Source organism: Rhamphochromis longiceps, linkage group LG16, assembly GCF_057381845.1.
Source record: "Rhamphochromis longiceps isolate RC_006_pf linkage group LG16, R_longiceps_female_GT1.1, whole genome shotgun sequence".
Taxonomy (NCBI): domain Eukaryota; kingdom Metazoa; phylum Chordata; class Actinopteri; order Cichliformes; family Cichlidae; genus Rhamphochromis; species Rhamphochromis longiceps.
In genome coordinates this window covers 14,253,256-14,280,203 of record NC_140572.1, presented here as the reverse complement: position 1 = coordinate 14,280,203, position 26,948 = coordinate 14,253,256, and the positions used below count along the sequence as shown (strand labels likewise).

Below are 26,948 nucleotides of genomic sequence, written 5' to 3'. Positions count from 1 at the left end.
TGTGTTGACACAGGGTGATATCTAAAACCTGCAGGACACCGGCACTTGAGGCCTGGAGTTCCCTAACCCTGCTCTAGATGATGCCACTAAGTGTGGATGTCCCTCTTGTGGTAAATAGCCACACACCATCCCACATGTCATCAAAACCAGGGGCTACAGCACCCAATCGGAACAGCTGTGTCAAGACCCAGGGTAAGATAAAAATTATTTTTATCTGTGGATGAAAAGCAACGCTACTGCAGAGCAGAGTAAATCAAGCAAAACTTCTGTTTGTTTTTAAGGAAAACATTGACGAGGTATAGTAAGTGCCAACATGCTGGTAGCATTGCTTGAGTGAAAAGGAGCATCTTAGAGAGGCATCGTTTCTCAGAAGTAACAGTGGACAGATCTTCCCCAATCTGCAAAACACTGCCTATTAATTATGGAACAGTTTCACAGTGATGCTCCTCCTCCTCATGTACAGTACAAAAGAGTCAGAGAATCTGGAGAAATCTCACAACGGTCAAGCCATAAAATCAATATTGGATGCCCATGACCTCCAAGCACTCAGACGGCATGATTATGTTAAGGTAATCACTGCATGGACTCAGGAATCAGGAATCCCGAAACACCTGGGTGAAAGCTTATTGAAAATCCACTAAGGTAAAGCGGAACACTCTTCTGTGTTCAGATAAATGGTAAAAAATGGTAAATGGCCTGTATTTGTATAGCACTTTACTTAGTCCCTAAGGACCCCAAAGCACTTTACACTACATTCAGTCATCCACCCATTCACACACACATTCACACACTGGTGATGGCAAGCTACATTGTAGCCACAGCCACCCTGGGGCGCACTGACAGAGGCGAGGCTGCCGGACACTGGCGCCACCGGGCCCTCTGACCACCATCAGTAGGCAACGGGTGAAGTGTCTTGCCCAAGGACACAACGACCGAGACTGTCGGAGCCGGGGCTCGAACCGGCAACTTTACAATTACAAGACGAACTGCCAACTCGAGCCACGATCGCCCCACGATAAACTGAACTTTGAAATTCGTTTCTGGAAATCATGAACCGGGCATCCTCCAGACTAAAGAATAGACTGACCACCTGGCTTGTTATCATTGCTCAGTTCCATCTGGAAACTTAGGGGATGTCTGTAATGCTAAAAGGTATATACTGGTTTTAGAGAAAGATATAATCCCATCCATATCACATACTTTTCATTGAAGGCCTCACATATTTCAGAAAGACAATGCTAAACTGCATACTTCAGCTTTTCCAATGACTTTATAGCAGAAGAGTCAGGACTGTTGAGCAGCCACAATCTAATATGAGACAAGAATCGGACTGCTGTTAAACAAAGAGGGGTTGCTACACAGTGATCCCCCCCCCGCCCCCCCTCCAATTAAACATCCAACATATCTTCTCTGTTCTTTTGTGAAAAAATACAGTTTTATGAGATTTGCAAATCATTGCTGCATGTATGTAAACTTACATGTTATATTCTACCTAAAAAAATATTACATTTGGCTAAAATTAGAATAATATAGGCTTGATTTTTGTGTTGTCTCATGCAACAGTTATGGAAGTGACTGGTATGATCACATATTTTGCTGTATCAGCTTCTGAATGTCAGGATTTGCTAACACATTTGTTCATAAATTAAAGGTCTCAGTTTGGCTAAATTTTTCATTGGACTACAAAAAGACTTGTGTCGTTATTATTTACCCTACGAGAACCATCCAGAGTCTATTGAGACATTTCTCTGTGAGTAAAAGTTCAAGAGACAGCACAGCACCGTACTTCCTTCAGTTTCCTTCCGTTATAACCTTTAGAACGCACAACTAACAGAAATGCATGAAAACCACACAGACTGTGTACTTGTACTGTGGCTTCTTAACTTCCTTACTGGGACAAAAAAGTCAGTCCCCAAAAGGTAGATGGTTATATTTTAGGGGGAATATTTACCTTAAGTTTAGGTTTGGAAATATTCAGGATAACAATGTAAGTCATAAGTTAAGTATTGCCCTCTAAAACTTCCTTGTAGGGACAAAAAAAAATCTACATGAGTTAAATCACAATGTTTTAGGGTAAAGATGTGGTTTAAAGTTTAGTCTAACCCAGCCATGGCTGGGCCACAACCCAGTGTACTCACTGTTCATAAACTATGTTTGTTGCAGACAATGGAAGAAGAAGAAAGGGGAAAGGCATCTTCAGAGACAAGAGAGAAGGAAAGGCAGGAGTTTGGGGTTGAGAGTTGGGTCTTTAAATGTAGGGACTGTGATCGGCAAAGGAAGAGAGCTGGATAACACGATGGAAAGAAGGAAAGATAGATATATGACTTGCACAGACCAGGTGTAAGAGAAGCAAAGCCAGGAGCAGTGGGGGTCAGTGCACTAAAGGTTGGGTTTCAGGTAGAAAAGAAAGGAAATCTGGAGTAAGTTGGATGATCTATAAGAAAGTAGGAAGGTGCACACAGGTGGAGTACTTCTACTACAGAAAGTGCAATCCGAAAAACATATGAGACTGCAAGGTGGTGTCGGGGGAGAATGTAGGCAGGAAGTGAGATGAGTTAGTTACTTAGGGATGCAGACTTGAGACTGGAGCAGCCAGGATCGGACCACCAAGGTCCCTGTACACCAGGAGTGTGTAAAATGTTCACCACAACTGTAGAGCACAAGAGAGGTGATGAACAGTGAGCAGCAGAATGGCTTTGTGCTAAGAAAGTGCACTACAGATGTGATGTTTGCTTTGAGGGTGTTAATAGAGAAGTGTAGAGGTCGGGAGTTGCACTGTGACTGTCAATTCTTTGTGGATCTTGAGAAAGAGGAACTGTAGAAATGCACGAGGAAGTCAGGACAGCAAGACAGTGGTGAGATGTCTGGAAGGAGTGCCGGAGGTGTTCAAAGTGGGGGTGGGATTACATCAGGGATTGGCTCTGAGCCCCTTCTTGTTCACAGCGGCAATGGACAGGTTGATGATGATGGCAGCCAGGATGTTTGCAGAGTAGGAAGCAGGTGGAGGAGAGTATGGAGAGGTGGAGGTATGCACTGGAGAGAAAAGGAATGAAAGTTAGTAAAAGCAAGACAGAACACATATGTGTGAATGAGAGATAGACCAGTGAAAAGATGAACATGCAAGGACTACAGAGAGTGAAGGTAAATGAGTTTAAATACCCGGGGTCAACCATCAGAAGCACAAAGCACAAAGATCTGGGTCAGGGCAGATAGCTGCCGCTCCCTGTGCCTGGTTCTGCCGGAGCTTTCTTCCTGTTAAAAACTTTTCCTTCCCACTGTCGCCAAGTGCTTCTCAAAGGAGGAATTTGATTGCTGGGGTTTTCTCAGTATTATTGTAGGGTCTTTGCCTTAAAGACCACAGCTTTTTGAGGTGGCTTCTGTTGCGATTTTGGTGCTCTACAAATAAAAGTGAAATGAAGTGTATAGAAGAGAGTGCAAACAAAGTGGAGTGGGTGAAGATGAATGTGAAAGGGAAGGTTTACAAGATGGTAGTGAGACCTGCTGCCATGTAGTGTGTTTTGGAGACTGTAGCACTAACAAAAAGATGGGAAGTCAAGCTGGACGTGGCAGAGCTGAAGACGTTAAAGTTTTCATCTCAGTATGACCAGGATTAGAAATTAGTACATCGGAGGGACAGTTTAGATTGAGCATTTTGGAGACAGCGTTAGAGGCAAGCCTGAGATGGTATGAACATGTGCAGAGGATGGATAGCAGATGTGGAATATGGAGCTCCCAGGCAGGATGGATGGATTAAACTGGTTTTAGTCCACAAAGAACAATCTGCTCTGTCTACATGGTGCTTGATGTCTGCCCATCTTATCAGAAATTACATTTGTCACTTGAAGTGGGACTAATTCATGAACAAATATCTGGAATGAAAATTACACTACGTCTTTATATAACCTACATCACTGCAGTCATCACAGCCATCTCTCTTTACACGCATTCATTTTTCATGCTTTGTGTTACTTATTTTTGGATCGTGTAACTGCGCTTCGGCCTCTCTCTGTATCCAGTGGATGGCAGCAGCGAGGGGTATTCTGCTTGTTGTTGATGCTGAGGAAGCTTCTCCTCCACTTCTGCATCTAAAGAGACAAGCACGAACTTCCTGTGTGATCTCCGTTCAGCTGACTTCACCCTGGCTGCCTCTCTGGGAGGCTTACAGGCTGTGCAGTCTGGGGGATAGAGAGCCTTCTGTGGGCGGTGTACAGCTCGCAGAGACGCTTGGAATATTCTTGCAGAAGCATCAACAGAAGATCAGCAGCAGCAGCCATAAATGTGGATTGTTTACACCGGTCGGTCGAGCCGTTCCTGCTTCCCCGCCTCCCAGCGACTCCGCGCGGCCGACTGTGCTCAGCAGCGTAGCCGCAGATAGCGTCAGTGGAACGGGGCTGATGGCCCTGGTGCTCGGCCCGGCCTCCATCACCCTCAGCGTCTGCCCGTGAGACTCCTAGAGAGCTACAAAGCCACACCGCTACACCTAGTCGCCTCAAGTCCCGTGGGAAGAGCGGAGAAAGGAGAGGCGGAGCGGGGCTCAGCATCGCACCGTGCATGGTGCTGCGGTGTCGGAGGGAGTGGATGTGCAGCCAGAGCTGACCCAGAGATGGCTGTTCTCAAACTGGCCGACCAGGTAGGACCAGCTAGCCAGTTAGCTTAGCTTCCAGACCTGCAGAAGCACAGTATTTCTCCTCCTGTGTGGTAGGAAAGTGTTTCAGTAGCACATGTTGTGCTATTTAGTTTTATACAGCCTAGAAAATAATAAAATAGATTCCTTCCCTACAGATTGGGCACAGGACTCTATCAATAAATTAGCATAACACTAAAAAAAGAAAATGGCCTTATTATTTGTTGTAAATGTCGTTAAAATGGTGACAGCTCATCTGTCTCACATTTCCTGTTCTGTTTCCTCCTGTAAGCTGTTAATGTCTTCAGTAACTACTGTGTTGAAGTCAAAGTACCCGAGTATGTCCCAGGGAAGGCCCCTAAGTTTGAAAACAATACTTTCAAGCTTTGTATTCTTGGACTTTGCTAAAATAGACTCGCACAGTTCACAGTTGTAAGTATGGATCACTGACTCTTTATGCATCCTCTCAGTGCAACCTGTCTGAATCAGGCTGCTTCAGCTCCTTCCTCTTTAAGGTCCCCTCCCTAAAAGTCCGCCTTCAAACCCATTGGCCAGTTTCTGAAAGCCTGCAGAGTAGTAACACTCAGCCCATGTAAATTGTATTGCTTCTACTTCTGGGCCATCTTTTGCCCATGAGATGATTTATCATCATTTCATTTAAAATCTTTTAAAAACACTCATATAAAATGTGCATTTTGGTGCACACAGTATAGTGTAATTAATCTGTAACTGACTTATTAAACTTGCTTCTTGGTAAAAATGAACAAAAGCCAAGTATGTCTTTTGTTCTTATAGATCCTGCTTTTCTTCTTATATAGTGCTTTTCTAATCTGTTCAGTGGTAAACTGTGAATTAATGAACTAGCTGATAATCAGAAGCTATTGTGCTCTGTAATTAAACCGCAAAATTTAAAGTTGTCTTTGAAAAAGCTAAAATCTTCGTTCAGTGGGTATTGTTTTAAAATTTTTCTTAAAGAAATTCTTTTTCTGTTTATTGACTGATTGTTTCACCTTGAACATGTCGAAGAGGAGCTTAGAGAATATTTTACTTTGAAGGCGATTTAATCAGACAATTTTTATGTAGAATTCTGGCTGAAATATTTACTTGATGAATTATTCAGTATAATATTAAAATGATTTTAACCTGTCCATTTTTTTGAAACTCAATTTTTCAACCACAGTTTCTTTTTTTTCTTTTTTCTTTGAATTTAAAGTACACAGACTAAATTTGAGGTTTGAATTATTAGTTGAAGTCATTCACAGCTATCAGTTTGGCTCTTGTTAATTTCAAGATATCAACAAATCGAGCAAATTCTTTTAGTCTTAAATTAAACAAACAACATATGAAACAAAAATAAAGCAAAACAAAACAAACATACATAAATCAAAAACAAGAAATAAGCAAACCCCACCACAGTATAGTTTCTTTCATATGAAAAATACAGAATGTGTAACTTTGCAGATTCACAAGTTATGGAAAAACAAACAAACAAACAAAAACCCCCCCAAAAAGAACTGAAACAGCATTTCCAGCAACGTTACCGTCCTGGGTTAACCCTGTTTTCTTCATTCTTATACTTATTTAAAATTAGGTTTTTATATTTTAATTTAAACTGGTTTATGTTTTTACTTTCTTTTCTGTTAGACTGTTCCATAATTTAACTCCTGCAATTGAGATAGACGTAGTTTTTAAAGTTGTTCTAGCACTTTGTATTTTTAAATTCCATTTCCCTCTTAAGTTATACCCACTTTCTCTTTCTATGAACAATTTACAGATTTCTTTTGGAAGCAATTTATTTCTTACTTTATACATTATTTGCGCTGTTTTAAGCTGCACCAAGCCTTGGAATTTAATAGCTTGCATTTTGACAAAGAGTGCATTTGTATGGTCCCTGTACCTGTGCCCCACAATGAAAATGTTAGAAATGCTTACTGGCTGTATGTCAGCAGTGCTGTAATGTTTCAGATTCCTTGTGAAGGACCTCCAAAATGACCTCCAACTCCAAAAATTTAAATTGTCCCAAGGAGACATACTTGACATGATGTGTACAGTACTCTTCAGCAGAGGTTGAAAAATAAGAATTTTTATTTAAACAAGTCATAAACAAGCAGCCCTAAAGGTGTTCAGAGAAATATAAATTTGAACATTTACATTTAAAACTCGGGCACAGTCTGCGACTGTTATGTTACTTTACAGTCACACACTGGTTAAAAAGTACAATTAGACAAACTGCTACAAAAAGAATCACAAACGTGACAAAGAAACATTTAAAGGCTACAAAGAAACTTGTAACAGCTACAGGACACAATATTGCTACAAAGAGACACTTACTGGCTACAAAGAGATAGTTGTTGATAACAAAGACACACAACAGCTACAAATAGACAAATGATGGCTGCACATAGACAACCAGCTACATATGGGCAGAAAATGAAGAGATACACAGTGACTACAAAGATCTCTCTGTGGGCAGCAGCACAGATACACACCTCTCTGAGCAGATGTGAGCATGGAAGTGTAAAAGTACGTGATTTTGTAAATAAAAATTCAAAAGCAACACCACCTATTAAAACAGGACTTTGAGAATCACGACCCTCAGAGGTCCTTCACAATCTCACATTAAGATTTTTTTTCAACGTTAACTGACTCAGCATCTCTCTGCAGAGCTCTCATGTGGCCATGTGAGATATGTCTTGAGGGAAGCAAGGGCTGCTGTCAGAGTGTGTGTGTGTGTGTGTGTGTGTCTGTGTGTATGACCTAGAAGTGTAGCACTTCCTGTTATTTTCAGACATGCTGATGATGCCTGATAACTGGATGCCTCAAACTTTTTTCTTTTCATCCCGGGCTTATCAACAGCGGGTACCATAACAATCCCACTGCTGTAACGTCTCTTTTAACTTGTCATCTGCTGAATTGATTCCGAGGTTGACGTCATGTCTAAAATTCCTCGGATGTGTTTGTGAATAAACATCAACTTTTTTTTTCTCTCTCGTTTTTTGTGCGTGCGTGGAAATGAAAGACTCTGTGGGGTAAAAAAAAAACTCATCGCAGAACACAAAGGAAGTACAGGAAGTCGTTGACTTCTGACTTTGTGCCAAAGCACAGTTATGTGTCTGTTGTAGATGTGCACACGATTTGAAGCAGGTGAAACATTGAGACCTCTTTAAAAATGACTGCAAACAGAAGTAAATAGGAACGATTTTGTCCTTTTCAAATACGTAATTGTTCGTGTTAAACTCAACTTTCAAAACGTTCTCAACTTTCTTTATAATTAGCCCCAAACCATAGGATTGTCTTTACAAAGCTGAATAGTGGATCGTGTTCAGGAAATTACAAGGAACGTTTCCAGGTAATTACAAGGACAAAACGAAACTTGTTACGCTTTCACTGTTTGAGGAAGTCTGAAGTGTGCCACTGAGCCTGAGGAGAAGAGACTGAGCCAGTATGAGGCCTGTTACCTCAGGCATCAGCGGAAATTAAGGCATTGTTGCAGAGCACATATATTTCAGATTAGCCTGCTAGTGTGTTTGGAGGATGCCAGTGGAATGAAAACATTGGTAATCAGATGCAGGATGTTTGTGCAGTATAAGGTGGAGAGAGGATTGTCCTGCACCGGCCCAGAACCTCAGGTTCTAATAGCTGGTTCCACTCGGTTCTTGTTCACGATTAGTAAAATCAGTGTTCAGAAATTCCCCCAAAAAACACATGTACTGAATGCTAATGACCCAGCTTGCTTTTAGAAGCAGCACTCCATTAGCTTAAACAGGATAGCACAAGCCAAAACATGTTAATGGTAGCTGATTGATGAATCTAAACTGGACAACATTAGTCGTCTTGCAACCACGTCTTTGGCCTTCACGTGGAATTTAGGTTTAAGGAACTTTCATCTTGGCTTCATTTTTGCACCAACAAATAAAGCTCAGTGAATTTCCACGTCTTCTGCTGTTTGTGGCCCAAACAGGGTTCTATTAATTACTGATTTAGACCAAAGAAAAATAAGGTCAGGTGCTTTCATAAATGTTAAGCTAACATTAGCCTTTGGAAGCATTGCTACTCCACAAACAACAATGGCTCCTGACTAGTAACTAGTGTTAAAAACATCTCCCGCATCCCTATAACCTGTTGTTAAATCCAGGCTTTGTAGAGGATTACACCAGGTGTAGATGTCATAAAACAGTAACATTTAAAGAGATCAACATTGTCTTTTGTTTTTAATTTTAGTGAATGGAGAACCTTTAAAGTATTTATTACAGAGTCATATGTGTTCTGCAGTCTCATTGGTTGCACACCTCAAAGTTGAGATAGGTTTATATTGGGACATGCCTACTTCAAGGCACTAGTGGTTTTGTTTTTTTGCCAGTAGTCACTTGAAACTGCTGAACGTCACTGACTTTCTTTGGTCTGTAGTCACCACCAAAAAAGTAGTAAAAATATTCATCAGCTTTCAGAGTTACTGCAAAAATTTTCTTCTAGTAGCTCTTGTGTGAGCACGTGTTCGATTTCTCTGATTTATAGAGTTTGGGCCTTTTAAACAGTTGACATACTTGAACTTGAGAATAGAAGAAGTGTGACTTTTTATTTAAAATATATAATTATTAGATCCTTAACACAAAAAGGCATATGTTATGGCCAAATATGTTTGACTGTTACCGGCAGGCTGACACTGCACGTTGAAGAGCATTTTCTCATTGTTATTGGTTACTAACGGGATGTTGGTCACATTGGTTCTGCCTTAAGGCTAATGGGAAGTGTGTGTGTGTGTGTGTGTGTGTGTGTGTGTGTGTGTGTGTGTGTGTGTGTGTGTGTGTGTGTGTGTGTGTGTGTGTGTGTGTGTGTGTGTGTGTGCAAGCTGCAATAATGAGCTCCTGTGTTTGAAATAGCCTGTGGGGATGATATACCAGGAAGACTAGTGCAGAAAGCCAAGTCCTGATGTCATTTCCTGTCTAAACCTGTCTTCCTCAAGCTTCACTGCATTTCTCACTTAGCATTTCTCTGAGTTATTGGATTTATTTACTAGAGTTCCCAACAGAGGACACTAGCTTTTCTACTAAGGTATTCCCCTGACACATCCTATGAATCGTTGCCTTCTTGTGGCAGTACCAGCCAACTCCTGAGAGATGCCAGCTGAGTGTTTTTGTTACAGCCACTAAGCATCGAGCTAAATATGCCTATAATCCTGACTCCATCACTGCAACTTTGTGAGTGTGGGAACGAGCATAGATGAGCTCATTTACATTATTGTGTGACTCTGTCAGTGTTACACATTAGATCTGATCTGAACTAGCAGCTTTAAACATTAGTGTGGTAGAAAAGCAACTCCTGTGTACTGCAAGTAAAAGTAACAGCTACAGTCCTGCGACATGCTGTGCACACGTGTCTGCCTTCACTCTCAGCAGTGAGTGAGATGATGGATGCTGCAGCAAAATTACATTCAGGGGAATGAAACAGTCAGATGAGGAAGAAGTGTTGTGGCGTGCTGTATTTTTTAAAGCAGAAGTGAAAAACTTCTCTGTGGTTGGTTCCTCTCTCAGGTTTCTGAGAAGGAGAGACTGTGTAACAGGAAGTGAGGCAGGAGTAGCAGAAACGCACAGGAAGTGAAGTGAGGCCTCCCTCTGCTCAGCCTGGTTCATAAATAACACATTGAGCACAATCTACACATCATCTACATTTCGGTTTCAATTTTGCAAAATTTTAAATTGAGACATTTTGACTATATTTGTAATTGTGTTTTTAGTATTTTTTTAAGTAAAGGAGCTATATCTGTTTGTTTTTCACGTTTTCAAATGGGAGCATTTGCTGTTGTCTTTAAAAAAAATCATTTTCTAAAAACTGGTAGTCCTTAGCATCCTGTTACTCTTGTTCTCCAATACAAATTTGCCGCCTTCAGAATATTAATAATTTATAAAAATAACAATAAAGAAACATATTTAGATATTAATGCTTAAAATTTTTTGTAATGATATTAACCTGCTACTGATGTTGCTATGACAATGATATCATAGCAACATAACATACTAGCCTAAAAAAAAGAATAGTTAGCTCCTTTGCTAGCCTGAACAAGCTAACATCACCTGCTATTTTAGCCCAAATAGTATAACACCAGTGATAATGACTTTATTTTGTTTAGGTTATTGTACATTAGATACAATAACCTAAACAAAATAAAGCTAGCTGATAATTTAATAGATTAAGCAGAATGAGATAAACTGAACCTAAACTGGGTACATTACCTGCAATCCTCATAGGCTAAAGTAGAAAATAGAGGTACAGTTTTAAAAAGTCATGAGTTTATATAATGTCAGTGCATAGATCATGATTGTGTTTCAGAATTTAATCCATGCTTGTTTCAAAACAGGTTAATCGTTAACAGAAATGTAATCAGGAAAAATGATATTCCCATACTTTGCTTCCAAAGAACCAGAACTTGTTCTAATTTGTCAGAATCTTCCTTTTCAGGGTTTGCCTTTGGACATTGGCTGCTGTTTCACTCGTGACAATTTTGATTGTTAAATTTATTTATTTATTTAATACAAACATTTAAAGAACATATTTGGCTTTAATACTGTTTAGCAAAACCTGCATGAACCTGAACCTAAAAACTGGCCTTTAAGTCCGCCACATGTTGTCCCAGTTTTCTGTGTTTTTGCATTCCTCAAAAGCCTCTGATATCTGCTGTTTGGGCCTGTATTTACCTCACCTCTCTCATCCTGAAAAGAATAATAGGGGCATCGGAGACACTGAGCCCTTTTTTATTTTTGTGATGTGTATCTACCAAAAATTTTCCACAGTAGTTTCTCTGTCTCACAGAGAAACGGGAGATATAAGAAGTAAGGGAAGGCTTGCATTTCTTTTGTGTACAGTCTGCAGTTTTTGTACACGCTGCAGCTTTAAGTACTGCACACATAGGCAGCACTTCATACCGTGGGAAGGATCATAGCCTTTTGTAACGGCCGTAGTGGTCACGTGACTGTTCTTTCTCGTCCCCACAGCCTCCTCTCATCCAGGCAATCTTCAGTGGAGATTCTGAAGAGATCCGTATGCTCATATACAAGTCTGAAGACATCAACGCTCTGGTATGGTCACATGTACACCAAACAGGCATTCTGTCTCTGTGCATGTGAAACACTCACCTATTCATATTTTCCACAGAGCAGATGGTTTGTATTCACAAATAAACTGTATGCAGGTATTTACCTCACTGGCTGCTGCTGTGAAGTGGAGGAAGAGTGAGCTCTTTTTTTTTTAGCTCTTGGTTTCTACATTTATAAACATGACAGATGTGTATAAGTGACACATGATAAAAAGTTCACCCTGCATGTGCTGAATTTATAAAGAATATCAATCTAATTTAAGTGGTTTCACCATAACTCTGTTCATCCAGGACACAAATATTCACACAAAGCACTTGTGTTCTCGCCATCGTCTGTAAGCGTGCATGTTTTAGTGCAGAAAAAGTTTCCTTTGCCCAAAGTCAGCTTTTAGGGAAATAAAACTGGACTCGGTGGCAACCACCTTTTTCTTCGTTCCAACCCCCACTTCCTGTTTTAGAATGAGGGAATTAGGGCTCCGAGTTAAGAATCAGTAAAACCAGAGTTCAGGGTGAGTGTTTATTTACACATCTGCTCATATGGGTATAAATACACAACACATGTCGGGGCTGTCCTCTCTGCTTATGTCAGCCCACTCAGCCAGTGTGATGGGCATTTATTCAATGAGACGCTCTGAGCACGAGGTCACTGATCCTCTACTCATCTGTGACCTCATACCAGCTGCATGAATGGAAATAGCACTGGATTTAAATACTTATAGATTTCGTTATCAGATCCATCTGTTGATGGTACGCTGTATGTTTGGTAAATGTAAACCGAGGCTTTTGTGTTTACAGGAAAACTCCACAGAGCGCTCTAAATGTTGCTGTGCAGACTGGCTTTGCCTTCGAGAAAAATGCAGAACAACTGCAAGCATGTACAAAAGAGCCACACATAGACAAAAAACACCCCCAAAGAAACATAAAGACACATATAACTGCCACACAGAGACACAGAAACGACCACAAAGGGGCAACCCCCCCCACGACAACAACCACAGAGACTCGACCAAACAGCCGCAAAGTCATACAAGCAGATAACAGAAACCATCACAGAGGGAAAATTGCCAGAAGACAATTAGGACTGTAACTGTGTGACATGTGCTCATATGTGGGAGGGTCACTTGTCTCATAACGCACCACTGTTCCTCCATCAGGATGCAGAGAAGCGCACTCCGCTGCATGCAGCAGCCTTCCTGGGCGATGGCGAGATCACCGAACTCCTCATCCTCTCGGGTAAAACACGCCACGTCTTTCTTGCAGATTTCAGCTGTTTTTGTTGTTGTTTTTTATTGAATGAATGTAGATGTGGAGCTTTATGACATTTAAAGGATCCCAGATAAAATACAGTTAGCTCGTGTCCAATTTAAAAACAAACACACAAACAAACCCCTACATTGTTTTGATAATATTAAATTGGCTAAAACTTTACGTAGCCCGGCCACTAGCGTCCTGACTGTCGCCCTCAATATGCTTCATCATTTTCTGGTGAAAGTAATCACCGTATGGATGCATCTAAGGCTCATGTTAGTTGATGGAAGTGGAAGGCTGGTGTTTCCTGGAGCTGTGAGGAAATTTCCAGAGTGCTTTGTAAACGTGAAGTTACATCTTTTCCGTGTTTGCCATGCTGTGTTTCTGCTCTGCAGGGGCACGTGTCAACGCCAAAGATAACATGTGGCTGACCCCTCTCCATCGCGCTGTTGCATCTCGGAGTGAGGTGAAAAAACACACACACACACACACAGGCAGTGCAGTCAGGGAACCTCGGTGTGTTTTACATGAAAGCAGACAGATGACTTTTCTTTTCAGGTCTCAACCAGAACTCACGCTGTTCTCCATCTTAAGGAATCTGGGTTACAGCAGTTCATTGGCTGCATAACTCCCAGTATCCATACTGGTAATTCATCATAGCAGGACTAGCTGAAGGATCCACTGGCTGTGTGCCCATTTATAGATACCAAGTATCATGGGTTTATATGTACACGTTAAGAGTGGTTAGAGTTTTAGCAAGCTCTTGCTTATTAGACTGTATGTATTTATGTGACAGATTAACTTTATTTTCAAATTCTGATCACTGTCTTTACATTTAAGTGCAAGATATTCCAACTGTTCAGAAGTCTTGATCCACCCCTCATTTCTTTGCCAGGGAAATGGGAAGTTGAAACATGACCAAACAACCAGGGAAATATAGTTTGTAAGGATAAAGCAGAGTTTGTACAATTCTTACAAGGCTGAAAGTCAATGTCTGGAATGAACATCCTAATTCACCAACATAGCCTGAGCTCTCTTTGGCAAGCTTCTGGGGTTGGCTGTAGCTCAGGTGGTAGAGCAGGTCAGGGGTTCGATCTCAGTCTGCTCCAGTCTGCATGCCAAATATCCCTGAGCAAGATGCTAACGCCGATGCATCCATCGGAGTATGAATGCATATGAATGTTAGATAGTAAGCACAGGAATGACAATGACGAGGGCCGGTATCCTGAAGTGTTTCCATGTGTCCCTGCTGCAACACACCTGACACCTAACCCTACTCAAGTATATTTAAATAAAAGTGCAAGTTTTAAAGAAAAAATGTATTTCTAAAAGTACTTTTATTGCACCTTATTCATTCACTCAGGAGCTGCTGTGACATGAATCAAATGGCTGAATTGCCACCTGCAGTCCAGTTCTATACAGTCTTTCTAATGACCAACTAATATTATTTAGCTGTGTTGCAGCAGGGACACATGGAAAAGTTACAGGACGCCGGCCCTCGAGGAGTTCGACACCAAAAGTACTCAAGTGAATGTACAAGTTGTGTAAAGTGCTTTGAGTACTCAGAGTAGAACAGAATAATCCTTTAATTGTCCCACAAGGGGAAATTTGGCTGTAACAGCAGCCAGAAAGACACATATACAAACAAACAGTACACAGGACACAGAACAGAAACATACACAATTTTTCTTACATATTTAGATTAAGGATAATGGTTACTATAAACAGAGTACTGTACTATTATTAAGTGAAATAAAAATAACTACAGATAAGAGGTAAAGCAGGTTGTAGTGCGAATTGGTTGATTAAATTATTGCAGTTACAGCGCAGATGTAAACATCTGTTTGTTGGGAGCAGTTCTGATTGTACAGTCTGACAGCTGCAGGGAGGAAGGACCTGCGGAAACGCTCCTTCATGCATCGAGGATGCAGCAGTCTGTCACTGAAGGAGCTCTGCAGTTCAGCAACATTTACATGCATGGGGTGGGAGACTCTGTCCATCAGAGATGTTATTTTGGCCAGAGTCCTTCTGTCTCCCACCACCTGCACTGGATCCAGGTGCATCCCAGAACAGAGCTGGCCTTCCTAATGAGTTTATCCAACCCCTTCCTCTCAGCTGCCAATAAACTGCTGCTCCAACATACCACACTGTAAAAAAATGACAGATGCCACCACAGAGTCATAGAAGGTCTTTAAAAGCGCTCCCTGGACTCCAAATGACCTCAGCCGCCTCAGCAGGTGGAGTCTGCTCTGACCCTTCCTGTAAAGAGCATCAGTGTTGTGGCTCCAGTCCAGTTTATTATTCAGGTGAACACCCAGGTACCTATAAGAGTCCACTATCTCAATGTCCACTCCCTGGATGTTCACCGGTGTCAGTGTGGTGGGTCTGCGTCTCCGGTAGTCCACCACCAACTCCTTGGTTTTCCCAGCGTTGATCAGCAGGTGGTTCTGCTGACACCAGTCCACAAAGTCCAGAGTCCACTGTCTGTACTCTGAGTCGTCCTCACCTGTGATGAGGCCGACTATGGCAGAGTCATCAGAGAACTTCTGTAGGTGGCAGCGTGGGGAGTTGATGGAGAAGTCTGCAGTGTACAGGGTGAAGAGGAACGGTGCCAGCACAGTTCCCTGTGGGGCCCCTGTACTGCAGACCAGTAGAGTAGAAAAGCGCTATGTAAGAATCGGTCCATTTATCATGTACTTTCTTCTAATTCGATTAAGTAGTCCAAGTCTGGTTCCCTGAAAGCAAAATATAAGGAAATAAGTTGTGGTTCAAGACTTTTGCACAGCTGTATATACAGAAAATATGTTGCTCAGTTAATGTTAAACAGTCCTAGGACGTGTTACAGGTTTAACTGTGTTCTCACTGATGTGCTGATTACTGAGAATAAATACTGTTATAGGAACAACAGCATGAAGTATGAGGAAATCCCTAAATGAGGTGAATATACTAAAAAGATTAGAATAAATAATATCTGATAATTTTAATATTAATTAGAACATTAAGGCTAATTGTAAAATCATTGATGCCTATGCGGAGCTTCATGTGACATCTCAGTGGGAGTGTCTTCCGTTAAAAAACCTATAAACTCACATCATTACAAGAAAACTCTTTATTTATTTGTTTCAAAGCCACTTTAAAAAAATTCCTCCCATTTCAAAGATTAGCACCACTTAGATAGCGCTAGCTAAAGAAAAGAGCTGAAGTAAAAACTGTCTCAGTACGTTAGTCAGGAGGGGATTTACAAAGAGGAAGCTTACCCTGTTTTAATGGCATTACTTTCATTAGTTAAATAATGTTCTGAGATATCAGTTGACTGATCAGTTTATCTGCAGGCTTGGACTGCATTTATTCAGGTGTCACATGATTCAGGTATGTGCAAAATTCCAAATTCTTCCTCAGGAGGCTGTTCGAGTCTTGATCCGCCACTCTGCTGACGTGAACGCGCGGGACAAGAACTGGCAGACGCCGCTGCATGTCGCAGCAGCGAATAACGCGCTGCGATGCGCTGAGATCATCATCCCACTGCTGAGCAGCGTCAACGTGTCAGATCGTGGTGGACGCACTGCTCTCCACCACGCTGCCCTCAACGGCCACACTGAGGTAAAGCAGCCTGGAGCCGTCTTTTTAAGCACTGGAAGTAAATGATCAGCACGTAAGCTGCAGAGTGGGGCCGCATTCGGTTGCACTTCACACTGCAGTTCACAAATAAACAGGCTGTGACGTAACCGTCCTTTGTGCTGTTCTGGTTGAATAGCTTGGTTGAAGGAAACAGGTGGGCGAGTGCAGCTGTGTCACTGGGATTATTAAGTGGGCTGTGCGTTTTGAAGCACTCCTCATCTTAGACAGAATCATTCACCAGCGTGCCAGATCTAAAATTAACAATGAGAGGCGGCAGATTTGTGGAGCGGAGCTGAATGGACGGTGCCTTCATTTCTGCTCGATAGGCCCTCCGGTGTGTTTATGCGGCGACTGGGCTGAGAGATGAGATGGATTTACAATGCTGTTATAAAAAGACCCGCCCGCTCACACATCCTGTTGCGCACACCTCCCTCTAATATTTCCTTCTCATGTCCTTTCTGTTTATTTGTTAGATGGTAAACCTTCTCCTCACTAAAGGAGCCAACATCAATGCCTTTGATAAAAAGGATGGCCGAGCTCTGCACTGGGCAGCTTTCATGGGTAAGAGACAGAAGTGAAGGTTGTTAAGCACATGTCACAGAGATAAAGGAAATGGAAAACCAGTCCAAACATAACAAAAACCTACCAACAAAAACATAACAACAACCTCTAAGGTCTACAAAGACATCAGCGGTTCATCGGAGCAGTGCTTCGGTGAAAAGGACGACCAATCAGCTGAGTGTCAGTGTTTCTTATAATCCCCCTTCAGGTCACTTGGATGTGGTGTGCCTGCTGGTAAACAAAGGCGCAGAGATCAGCTGCAAAGACAAACGAGGATACACTCCGCTTCACACGGCAGCCTCCAGTGGACAGATTGCCGTCGTCAAACACCTGCTCAACCTATCTGTTGAGGTCAGGACACATACACCCACGTAAACACACGCTTTTGTCCCTAATTTTCAAACAGTCCACATTGCAAACAAAAATACATTCAGAAGTTTACTTTCACTCCGAGTGCTTCGAGTGATCCCTCACAGTAGAGAGGATGTTGTGGAGAGTAGTTAGATCCCACTCCAGCTTTTCAAAATGCCATCACTGTAGCTCTGCTGTTTCAATGTGAAAACTACCACTAACTAAATAAAAGAGGGAAAAAAAGGATACATAGTCAGATTTTCCTTGAATCTAAAAAGAAATCCTCAAAACATTCCTTCTGCGTGTCACTCATACGCCTGCTTGTTTACTTCAGAATGCCCTACAGAGATAGACAGACAGTCCCTTCTTGAGTGAACAGACCAATCCTAACATGACCAGCATTCATTGCATCGTTCACAAGTTAGAGCCAGCTCATTCTTATATACCTCAGAAATATGCTGCTGACCTCAGTAAGTGAACCATTTCGTTCACTTCTTTTAGCTAGCATATAGCATAAGCATACAGTCTATTACTTTTATCTAAACATAAACTATTATCTAACCCAAATATGCCCTAAATATTTTTACTAGCTTTATTGCTTTTTAATGGAGTTATAACTGATTTGACAAGTACTAGTCACGTTGAGCTGATTGTGCCGTTTTCCCTTTGCACCTTGAAAGAGTTTACCTAGTCTTTATATGTTTCTGTTTTCTCTGACCACAGATAGATGAGCCCAATGCATTTGGAAACACGCCTCTCCACGTGGCCTGTTTCAATGGTCAGGACGCTGTTGTCAGTGAGCTGATTGATTATGGGGCCAATGTCAGCCAGGCCAACAACAAAGGCTTCACCCCGCTGCACTTTGCTGCTGCCTCCACACACGGAGCGCTCTGCCTGGAGTTCCTGGTCAACAATGGGGCCGAAGTCAATGTACAGGTACAGAGAAATATAGTTACTGGCAAGACTGGAGCCCAGCTATTATTGTATATCGAGGGTAATGGTGATGTTTATTTTTATTTTTATGGAACAAAAAAATACAGACTTAAGTTTAGACACATTAAGAGGTGTTTTAGTATTCTGTGGTAAACGAGTGCTGCTGCAATTGAACCTGAAGTGTCTGTGTCGACAGTTCGAGTAGTTCAGCTCAGTTCAATTTCATTTTATCTATACAGCGCCAAATCACAGCGACAGTCGCCTCAAGGCGCTTTATATTGTAAGGTAGACCCTACAATAATACGTACAGAGAAAAACCCAACAATCATATGACCCCCTGTGAGCAAGCACTTTGGCGAAAGTGGGAAGGAAAAACTCCCTTTTAACAGGAAGAAACCTCCGGCAGAACCAGGCTCAGGGAGGGGCGGGGCCATCTGCTGCAACCGGTTGGGGTGAGAGCAGGAAGACAGGATAAAGACATGCTGTGGACATGCTAGTTGGTACAACATGCTAAATGCTAAAGCTAAAAACTTTTTTAGTCAATATTTTGGGCTTTCTTGAAAATGATTTTAAAGTGTTTAAATAAATGAACTGTGGCTATTTGCTGATTAATTAAATTTTGCAAAGTAAAGCAGAGACAGGAGAAATACCCTTCAGTTATCTTATGAGTGCTGATGTTGCATAATTTGTCCACCAAAGGCAACAGGGAAGTTGCAGAATGTTAAATGATAAATATTACCAGGATTCTAGAATGTTGAATGAGAGGATTACGAAATGTAAAAATATTCTAGAAAATACTGAATGTGACCCAAAGAACACCGTCCCCAGAGTCGAGCACAGAAGTGGCAACATTACGCTTTGGGGGTGTTCTTCTGCTAAGGGTGCTCATTAAAAACACTGAAGTCTGAAGTCCGTGTTTCATTCGAAAGCTTTTTTTCTTCTCTGTCCACGTTAGAGTCGGGATGGAAAGAGTCCTCTCCACATGACTGCGGTTCACGGACGGTTCACTCGCTCCCAGACCCTCATCCAGAACGGTGAGACTTCTTTATGCTTGTGTTTGTCTCGCGGTGTCTTAAAGCTGCCTTAACTCCACTGGGTCATTATTTTTTTCGCGTTTTGTTTCAGGCGGAGAGATCGACAGTGTGGACAAGGATGGCAACACTCCCCTTCACATTGCTGCTCGCTATGGCCACGAGCTCCTCATCAACACGCTTATCACCAGCGGAGCCGACTGCACCAGGTTTGTTTGTTTATTTGTTGACTTGTTGAGAATTTTATTGGTTACAATGACGTGTTATGCAGATAAAGAGATACCCATGTCTTTCTCCAAAGGCGAGGAGTCCACGGGATGTTTCCTCTTCACCTGGCTGCCTTGAATGCGCACTCCGACTGCTGCCGGAAGCTGCTGTCGTCAGGTAGCTAACTGGGAAATGGTGCATGATGGATTTAGTTAAACTTAGCTTTGCCTTATTTTCTGCCCTGTGGTGCTACAGTTTCAAAGTTAGTCAAAGCTTGAAATAAAGTAAATGTTTGTAAATGCGAAAAGTTGAGAATGAGGCAATGTAGAAGCTCAAATTGATACCATAAGTGTGTCTAATAATAATCTCGGACGAGTTTGACCTCAATGTCAGAGGTCATGTTTTCTGAACATTTTCTGAATGCAATAACACAAGAAGGAAGTCAGCTAGTATTCTGAAATTGATACCTGAGTGGTGACCTTGGTGATTGCCAGTATTTTCTAACATTAGTAACAAAATCAGCTGATTTAAAATTCAAAATTCAGATATATTGTCCTATGATGTTTCCCGTCTTATTGAGACGTACAAAACATAAAAAGATCTCTCTAATATTTGTCTGCCTGACCTGATACGATCAGCTGGCTGTTGTGTTTGTGGGACTTCAAACAGGTGTGGGCAACATGTGGCACATCCTCTGGTGGACAAACTATCCAACTTCAACACTCATAAGTTCCCTGAAGAAGGTTTCTCCCATCTCTTATTTATTAAAAAAAAATAAATGCAGACATTGATAGACTGGCATATAGATAACATCAGCTGATACATTGGTTGGTCTTTAGCCTGCACTACATGGTCCTTTTTTTCCTGGTGTCACAGGAAGCATTCTTTATATGTACTCGTCAGCTACATCACAGCGTGTCCACAGAGAACAGGAAGTCGAGTTCACGAGCACAGAGTGTAGCTGCTCAACAAGCGCCTACAGAGCAGAGGAGGGTGAACTGGTTGTTTCTGAAAAAAAATAATAACTAGCTAGCAACAGCTGATGAAAAATGCATGAACGGATGCTATTTTCATTAACAGCATTTTGAGTCAATCAAACACAAACAGTGTTTTATGTGCTTTTGTCTAAAAAAGTGAAATTATTTGCTATTGTTTGTTGTTCCAAGAACGCCGAGTCAGCATTTCTACGTATGTGCACGTTGCCCTCAGTGTGCTGACTGAGGACTTCTGTTGTCTTAATTTCATCTTGGAGTGTAACTTCAGTGAGCGTTGAGTCCAGCTGTTGTTCTGCACAGGCACGTTCAGCTCCAGCCAAATTCAGGTCACAATGCTCCTGAAAAGACAAGGCCTCAGTCTCATTACTCATTTTCCCTCCGGACACAGTGCATCCCTGTGAATTCTCCTCTATCAGCAGTTATCTTGTTTACATCAGAAAGTTTCCGTGTTGCTTTATATCTATATGTCTATAGATGAACAATCAGAGTAATCTGCTGGTTGTGCTGTAAAATAATTTTCTTCTCATATCATCTGCTAAACTTTTATTTCTGAAAACAGACGAAGAAACTTTTCATTAAACAAAAGTTGAGAAAAGACCCGACTTCTTCGTGCTTCCAGTTAACTTGATGATTTAACAAGGCGCCAGCGCTTGTGTGTGGATGAAACTGGGCTCCTCACATGGCTCTGCTGAGCTGCTGCAGCGAACAACAAAGAAGTCATTTACATGTGTTTGTGTGTTGTGCAGCTGCAGTACTGGGTTTGGTCAGGAATGCTGTGTTTGCTGCACCCACAGCTAAATCTTGGATTTCAAAATCCTTCATACCGTGGATCTCAAGAGTGATTTCCTGTCAGCTATGCAATTGTAGGTCTAACTCTGATAATCATGTGGATGTGAAAGAAAGCGTACACGTGTACGTGCAGCCTGTGCCAATCTGAGCCTGGACTCGGTAAGACTTATAATTCAGTGCTATAGAAACAGCCCGTTACAAGTTTCAAATATTCTTTAAAGGCCTTTTTGTTCATTTCCACAATTTCTTTCAAATTATGACTTTGCATGGCTTGTTTTGTCTAAAGAATAACATTAAAATGAGCAGTTCGGAGGAGAAACTGAAAATGATCATATTTAAGAAGCTAAACTGAGTAAATGTTTCAGGATGGAAAGAAATGTGCACGACTTTAGCACGAGTCCACCAGTTTTAGAGAAAATGCCTTCTCGGAAATGCATCCAAAAATTTACTAGTAATTTCTCCTCCAGGAATAATAACTAGGTTACTCCAAAAAACGTAGTTGTGAGCAGTTTCATGGTGGACGCCATCTTTACTGGGTGACTTTGGTGTTTTCATGGTGCCGTGGTGACTTTAGCACGGGGTGGTGTGCCAAAAGAAATCCCAGTTCCTACATGAAACTACTAAGTAATCACAATGTTTCAAAAAAGAAATGACTGTTGAGTTTTGTTCAGTTTTTGTGGTGCTTACTTCATTCCATTATATTTAATGCAAAGGCAGAATATGTCTATAGATGAACAATCAGAGTAATCTGCTGGATTATTAGCAGACAAAAGGTGAACCCTATAAATGTAAACGAGCTTTACCTCTAAATAAATGTACGTTTCCTCTGATTAAAACGTCCCATGTAAACATTGCAGAACCATAATAATGGATTAATTTGATGATGACTTTATTTATCTGCGTATCTGTAAAAATCCTAATCACCCTACAGTGTCAAACGTCCATTTAATTCAAGCTGTGTTGCGTTGCGCCGTTTGTCTTGTTGCACTTTATCCTGTGAGGCTGTCTGAATGTGTCTCTGACCTGAAGATAAGATGTGTGGCTCTCTCTGTGTGTAACCTGTCCTTGTATTTTCCTCTATGTGCATGATCGTCTGTGTAACCCTCGTTTCCCCACCTGTCACACTAACCCCTGTCTCCCTCTCCGCCTCCTTCCCTTCCTCTCTCTCTGTGATGGCTGCTGCTGTCTTGTCTGGCCCTCCTTCGTTTCCCTGCGCTGCTCCCATCAGGTCGGAGGTTTAGCATAATGTGTAACGACTCGGTCCTGTCTGCAGGCTTTCAGATAGACACTCCAGATACGCTGGGGAGGACCTGCCTCCACGCTGCTGCTGCCGGAGGGTGAGTCCATTACTTTCCAGATATGAGAATATAGTCAGTGCAGCAAAGGTCTGAGGAGAAATTGCCAGGTGGAACAAATATGATAAAATCTTCCAGAAATGGAAAATCATTTGTGTTCTGACATCAGCCAGGACATGATAACATTAGCTGCTGTGGTAACGGAATAAAACCAGTGCCTGTGTTAGCCTCGGCATGATGGTCTAAATATGAGAACAAGTCATGGTGTTAATGGCATTAATTTGATTATGTTTTATTTATTGATTATGTTAAGACCTTACAACAATCACATGGCCCCCTATGGGCAGGAGCCTCTGCCAGAACCTGGCTCAGCAGTTCAGTGTTATGCTGCATGTTTTTCAGTAACCAAACATTTTCCTTTTGCCTAAGGATCATAAATCCTTCACCTGTAAGCGTCATTTTGAGTAATAACTGCCGTCTCTGTGTTTTTGTGCAGTAATGTGGATTGTGTCAAGTTGCTCCTGAGCAGTGGAGGAGACCACAACAGGAGAGATAAGTGTGGCAGGTACTTCATGTTGCTGTGTGGAGAACAGCTTTCTAAACTTTTTAAGAAACGTCAAAATAAAAAGGAAAGAAAAAAAGCAGGTCTTCAAATTCTTGTGTATGGTATATTTTGTTCTATTTTATTCTACTGTATATAGTATTTTATTCTATTCTGTACAGTTGTGTACTTTATTTATTCTGATTATATTCTAATTTTTGATACATAACTTTTGCACTGTCCACTTCCTGCTGTGACAAAACAAATTTCCCACGTGTGGGACTAATAAAGGTTATCTTATCTTATCTTATCTTATCTTATCTTATCTTATCTTATCTTATCTTATCTTATCTTATCTTATCTTATCTTATCTTATCTTATCTTATCTTATCTGTTTCCCTTTGATTGCATTTTGAATGAAGTTACTTTTGTTGTCTTCATTTGAATTTCTCTCACTTCCAGGACTCCTCTTCACTATGCGGCTGCCAGCCGTCACTATCAGTGTCTGGAGACTCTGTTGGCATGTGGCACTGCCATAAATGCCACAGACCAGTGGGGGCGCTCCGCCCTGCACTATGCTGCTGCCTCAGATCTGGATAGAAGGTGAGCAAGCATTCAAAAACTTTACATAAAGCTGCAGTCACTTCTTTCTTTTTTCTTCTTATATGCTGAACTTGGTCAAGTTGTTGGCATTTTCAATCCAAAGTTATCTAATTATATTTATATTCATATAATTTTTTTATTTCGGTTTGATTTTGAGTTTAAGTCTAAAATGCTGTGTTGTAGACAGTTCCTTGGGGGACTATGTGACTCTCTTGTTGCTTCACTCTGTTTATTAGCTGCTCTGATCTTTGTACTGAGCACACTGTGGCTTTTAAAACAGCAGAATGCTCCTTTGAGAGCCTGAGTTTGCAGCTGGATGTACTGCTAAAATAAAGCTTCAGGCAATGATCCTTTTTTCACATTGTATTCACACATTTCTTTAAAGTATTGCATTGACATTAAACCATCTTCACTACATCTGGTTTAAAAGTTAATTTAACATTTAAAGGAGAAGGCCAACTAGTTTAAAATGAGCACATTGGCTAATACTGTCACGGTAACGCTGAAGAAATAAATGCACCAATACAAGCATTCAAAGACGCTGCATGCATTTGTGTAGAAACAGTATACGTCTGGTTACTATATTACAATGATAAATACTAATGCTGATCAGTGTATAAGCAGCATTTCACTGTTGGGTTTCCACAAGGTGGAAGAAGTTATCAGTGCATCTCAGTAGATGTGTTGAGCAGAGTCCTCCACGTTTACCTCAGTCACAAAAATGAGTGGAGACAGACGTTAACAGGTTATCCAGCGCCTGGCTGGGAGCTGAGCTGAGCTCTTCACACCCCCTCCATGGTGCATCACAAATCTGGCTAGCTGTCCTATGTTACCACATAAAGAAACCTGCTGAGCCATACCTACTGTTTCCATGGTAACCAGAGGTGATGCTGTCACTGAGTCATGCATGGTCTGCAGGTTTACGTTCAGTATTAGTTCAGTTAGCGTGTTAGCACATAGTTAGGCTGTTTTGTTTTTGTTTTGTTAATGCGTGTTGTATGTATGTAGTATATTGATACTTAATGTCATCCTATCTCTGCGCCCATCTGATTTTTACCCTGATCCTCTGTTTGTCTCCTCCCTCATAGACGTCGTGTTGCTCTGGAGCCAGAGAGTGAAGGCGTTCAGGCAGAAAGGGAGAAGGAGGCAGCACTGTGAGTGGGAACAAAATCTACTGAAATTTGACCAAAGCTATGCACAAATCTACAATACATGCCAAAAACTGAAAGGTAGAACCGCATCTGTTTAAATGAAATTGTAAACAACAAAAACGACATTTTTGAGACATCTCCAAAAAGAGATGAAATAGACTGAATACTTAGATTAAAAAAAAAACTGATTCACTGAAGGTAATGAATAAATGATTAGCATATAGTAGTATAGAAAATTAATAAATTCTATTACTATGTAGCCAAATGTGATTAGCTTAAAGAAATAAATCTATCAAAATATATCAAAGTAAATAGTAATGTTAAAAAATGGAACAGGAAATATAACAGGTGATTTTCACAGTTTTCTCAAAGTTTATTAATGAAAAAAAGAAACAAAAAAGTAAAAAAAAGAAAACAAAATTGGATAAATAAAAAGAACAAATGGCGATAAAAGACTATCATTAAACACAAAGTCTATAGCATACATGTGTGATGTGTAACTGACATTTAGCTCCAGTCAAGACTCACCACTATACATTTAAAACACATAAAACATTTAAAACGGTGTTATCTTGATGTCATAAGCTTGTGTGCTTTAAGCATGTTCTCTGTGGTTCGAGCTGCCTTCTGAAATGACATGTTTGTGTTGCAGATGTTTGGAGTTCCTGCTTCAGAGCGGTGCTACGGCCTCACTGAAAGACAAACAGGGTTACAACCCTGTCCACTACGCCGCAGCCTATGGACACAGGCACTGTCTAGAACTGGTCAGTTTACACAAACGTGTGACACATAGCACACCTTAGCCCCTTACCCCAGTGTGCCCCAACCAGGGCTATTAATGGGGAAAGAGTAGCATCAGCTAGGGATAGACCGGTGGTCACCGTAGCCTCTGAGAGTCACTGAAAATTTGCTTTATATTGTCCCCGCTCTCTGCCCCCCTTTCCTAGCTCTCTCAGTCAGTCAAATCTAATAAAAACCAAAGAGCCCCGAAACAAATCTGACATAGTATTAGCTAGCTGACAGTAACAGGTAAGCTAACAGCTAGCTAAATGTAAGTTAGCTTGTTACAATTTGCCAACAAACTAATTGTCTTTGAAAAAGTAGCAGGCTAAAAACAACAAATTTACTGATTAGTTAATATAATTTGCTAAAAACAGCTGACTAAAAACAATGGTTTAAATGGGTAGCAAAAGTATAAAAAGGTAATGGTCAGTAATGAAGTCATTTCGATTGGACCCTATTTCTGAACCCTGACTGAATCAAACTGCCTTCACTCTGCACAAACAGGATGTCTCCAGACTAAAGTCCTCACACAGATGCTCACACTCCTGTCACATGTTGTTGAATATGGTTGAAGCCTTACTGAGGAAATGCTTGTACTGTTGGGGAGTGTCTGTTAAGTTAGAGCATCAAGTCTTTTATGTAACAAACAAACAAAAAAGAGCTCTGAGTAAATCCCTGAAAAACAGAGCTACTTAAATTTGATAAAGCACATGAACAGACTGTGACTGTGTTCACGTTGTTTTTGTTTTGACCTCCAGCTGCTGGACAGAGATGGCGGTCACCAAGATGACTCTGAATCTCCACATGCCAGGAGCCCGCTGCACCTCGCTGTCAGTATTAAACGGATAAAAGGATTTGTAGTAGGTTATCCTATTTTATTTTTTTAATTTACATTTTTAAACAGTAATTTCTCTCTTCAGGCGTACCATGGCCATGCTCAGGCCCTGGAGGTGCTGCTGCAGGGGGAGAGAGAGGTAGACCAAGGGGACGAGATGGGGAGGACAGCTCTGGCGCTGGCTGCTCTCCGTGGTCACTCTGACTGCGTTCACACCCTCCTCAGCCAGGGAGCATCGCCACGCACTACTGATAAGCAGTATGGACGCACCCCGGTGCACCTTGCAGGTGAGC

The 26,948-nt window shown here is 41.4% G+C and overlaps 1 protein-coding gene across 1 annotated transcript in view; it reads left to right on the top strand.

The window, feature by feature from the left end:
• The first annotated feature begins 4,086 nt into the window (after positions 1-4,086).
• ankrd44 (ankyrin repeat domain 44) overlaps positions 4,087-26,948 on the top strand; it is a 32,548-nt gene continuing 9,686 nt past the window's right edge. Inside the window, exons 1-18 of the mRNA XM_085385027.1 lie at positions 4,087-4,630; positions 11,614-11,697; positions 12,869-12,947; positions 13,358-13,428; positions 16,362-16,562; positions 17,054-17,141; positions 17,350-17,492; positions 18,216-18,428; positions 19,381-19,459; positions 19,551-19,665; positions 19,758-19,840; positions 22,721-22,784; positions 23,239-23,307; positions 23,746-23,886; positions 24,975-25,040; positions 25,690-25,801; positions 26,579-26,650; positions 26,741-26,942. Of these exons, the coding sequence (XP_085241153.1) occupies positions 4,604-4,630; positions 11,614-11,697; positions 12,869-12,947; positions 13,358-13,428; positions 16,362-16,562; positions 17,054-17,141; positions 17,350-17,492; positions 18,216-18,428; positions 19,381-19,459; positions 19,551-19,665; positions 19,758-19,840; positions 22,721-22,784; positions 23,239-23,307; positions 23,746-23,886; positions 24,975-25,040; positions 25,690-25,801; positions 26,579-26,650; positions 26,741-26,942 (1,909 nt within the window). The 5' untranslated portion in view covers positions 4,087-4,603. The remainder of the gene's footprint in view (positions 4,631-11,613; positions 11,698-12,868; positions 12,948-13,357; positions 13,429-16,361; positions 16,563-17,053; positions 17,142-17,349; positions 17,493-18,215; positions 18,429-19,380; positions 19,460-19,550; positions 19,666-19,757; positions 19,841-22,720; positions 22,785-23,238; positions 23,308-23,745; positions 23,887-24,974; positions 25,041-25,689; positions 25,802-26,578; positions 26,651-26,740; positions 26,943-26,948) is intronic.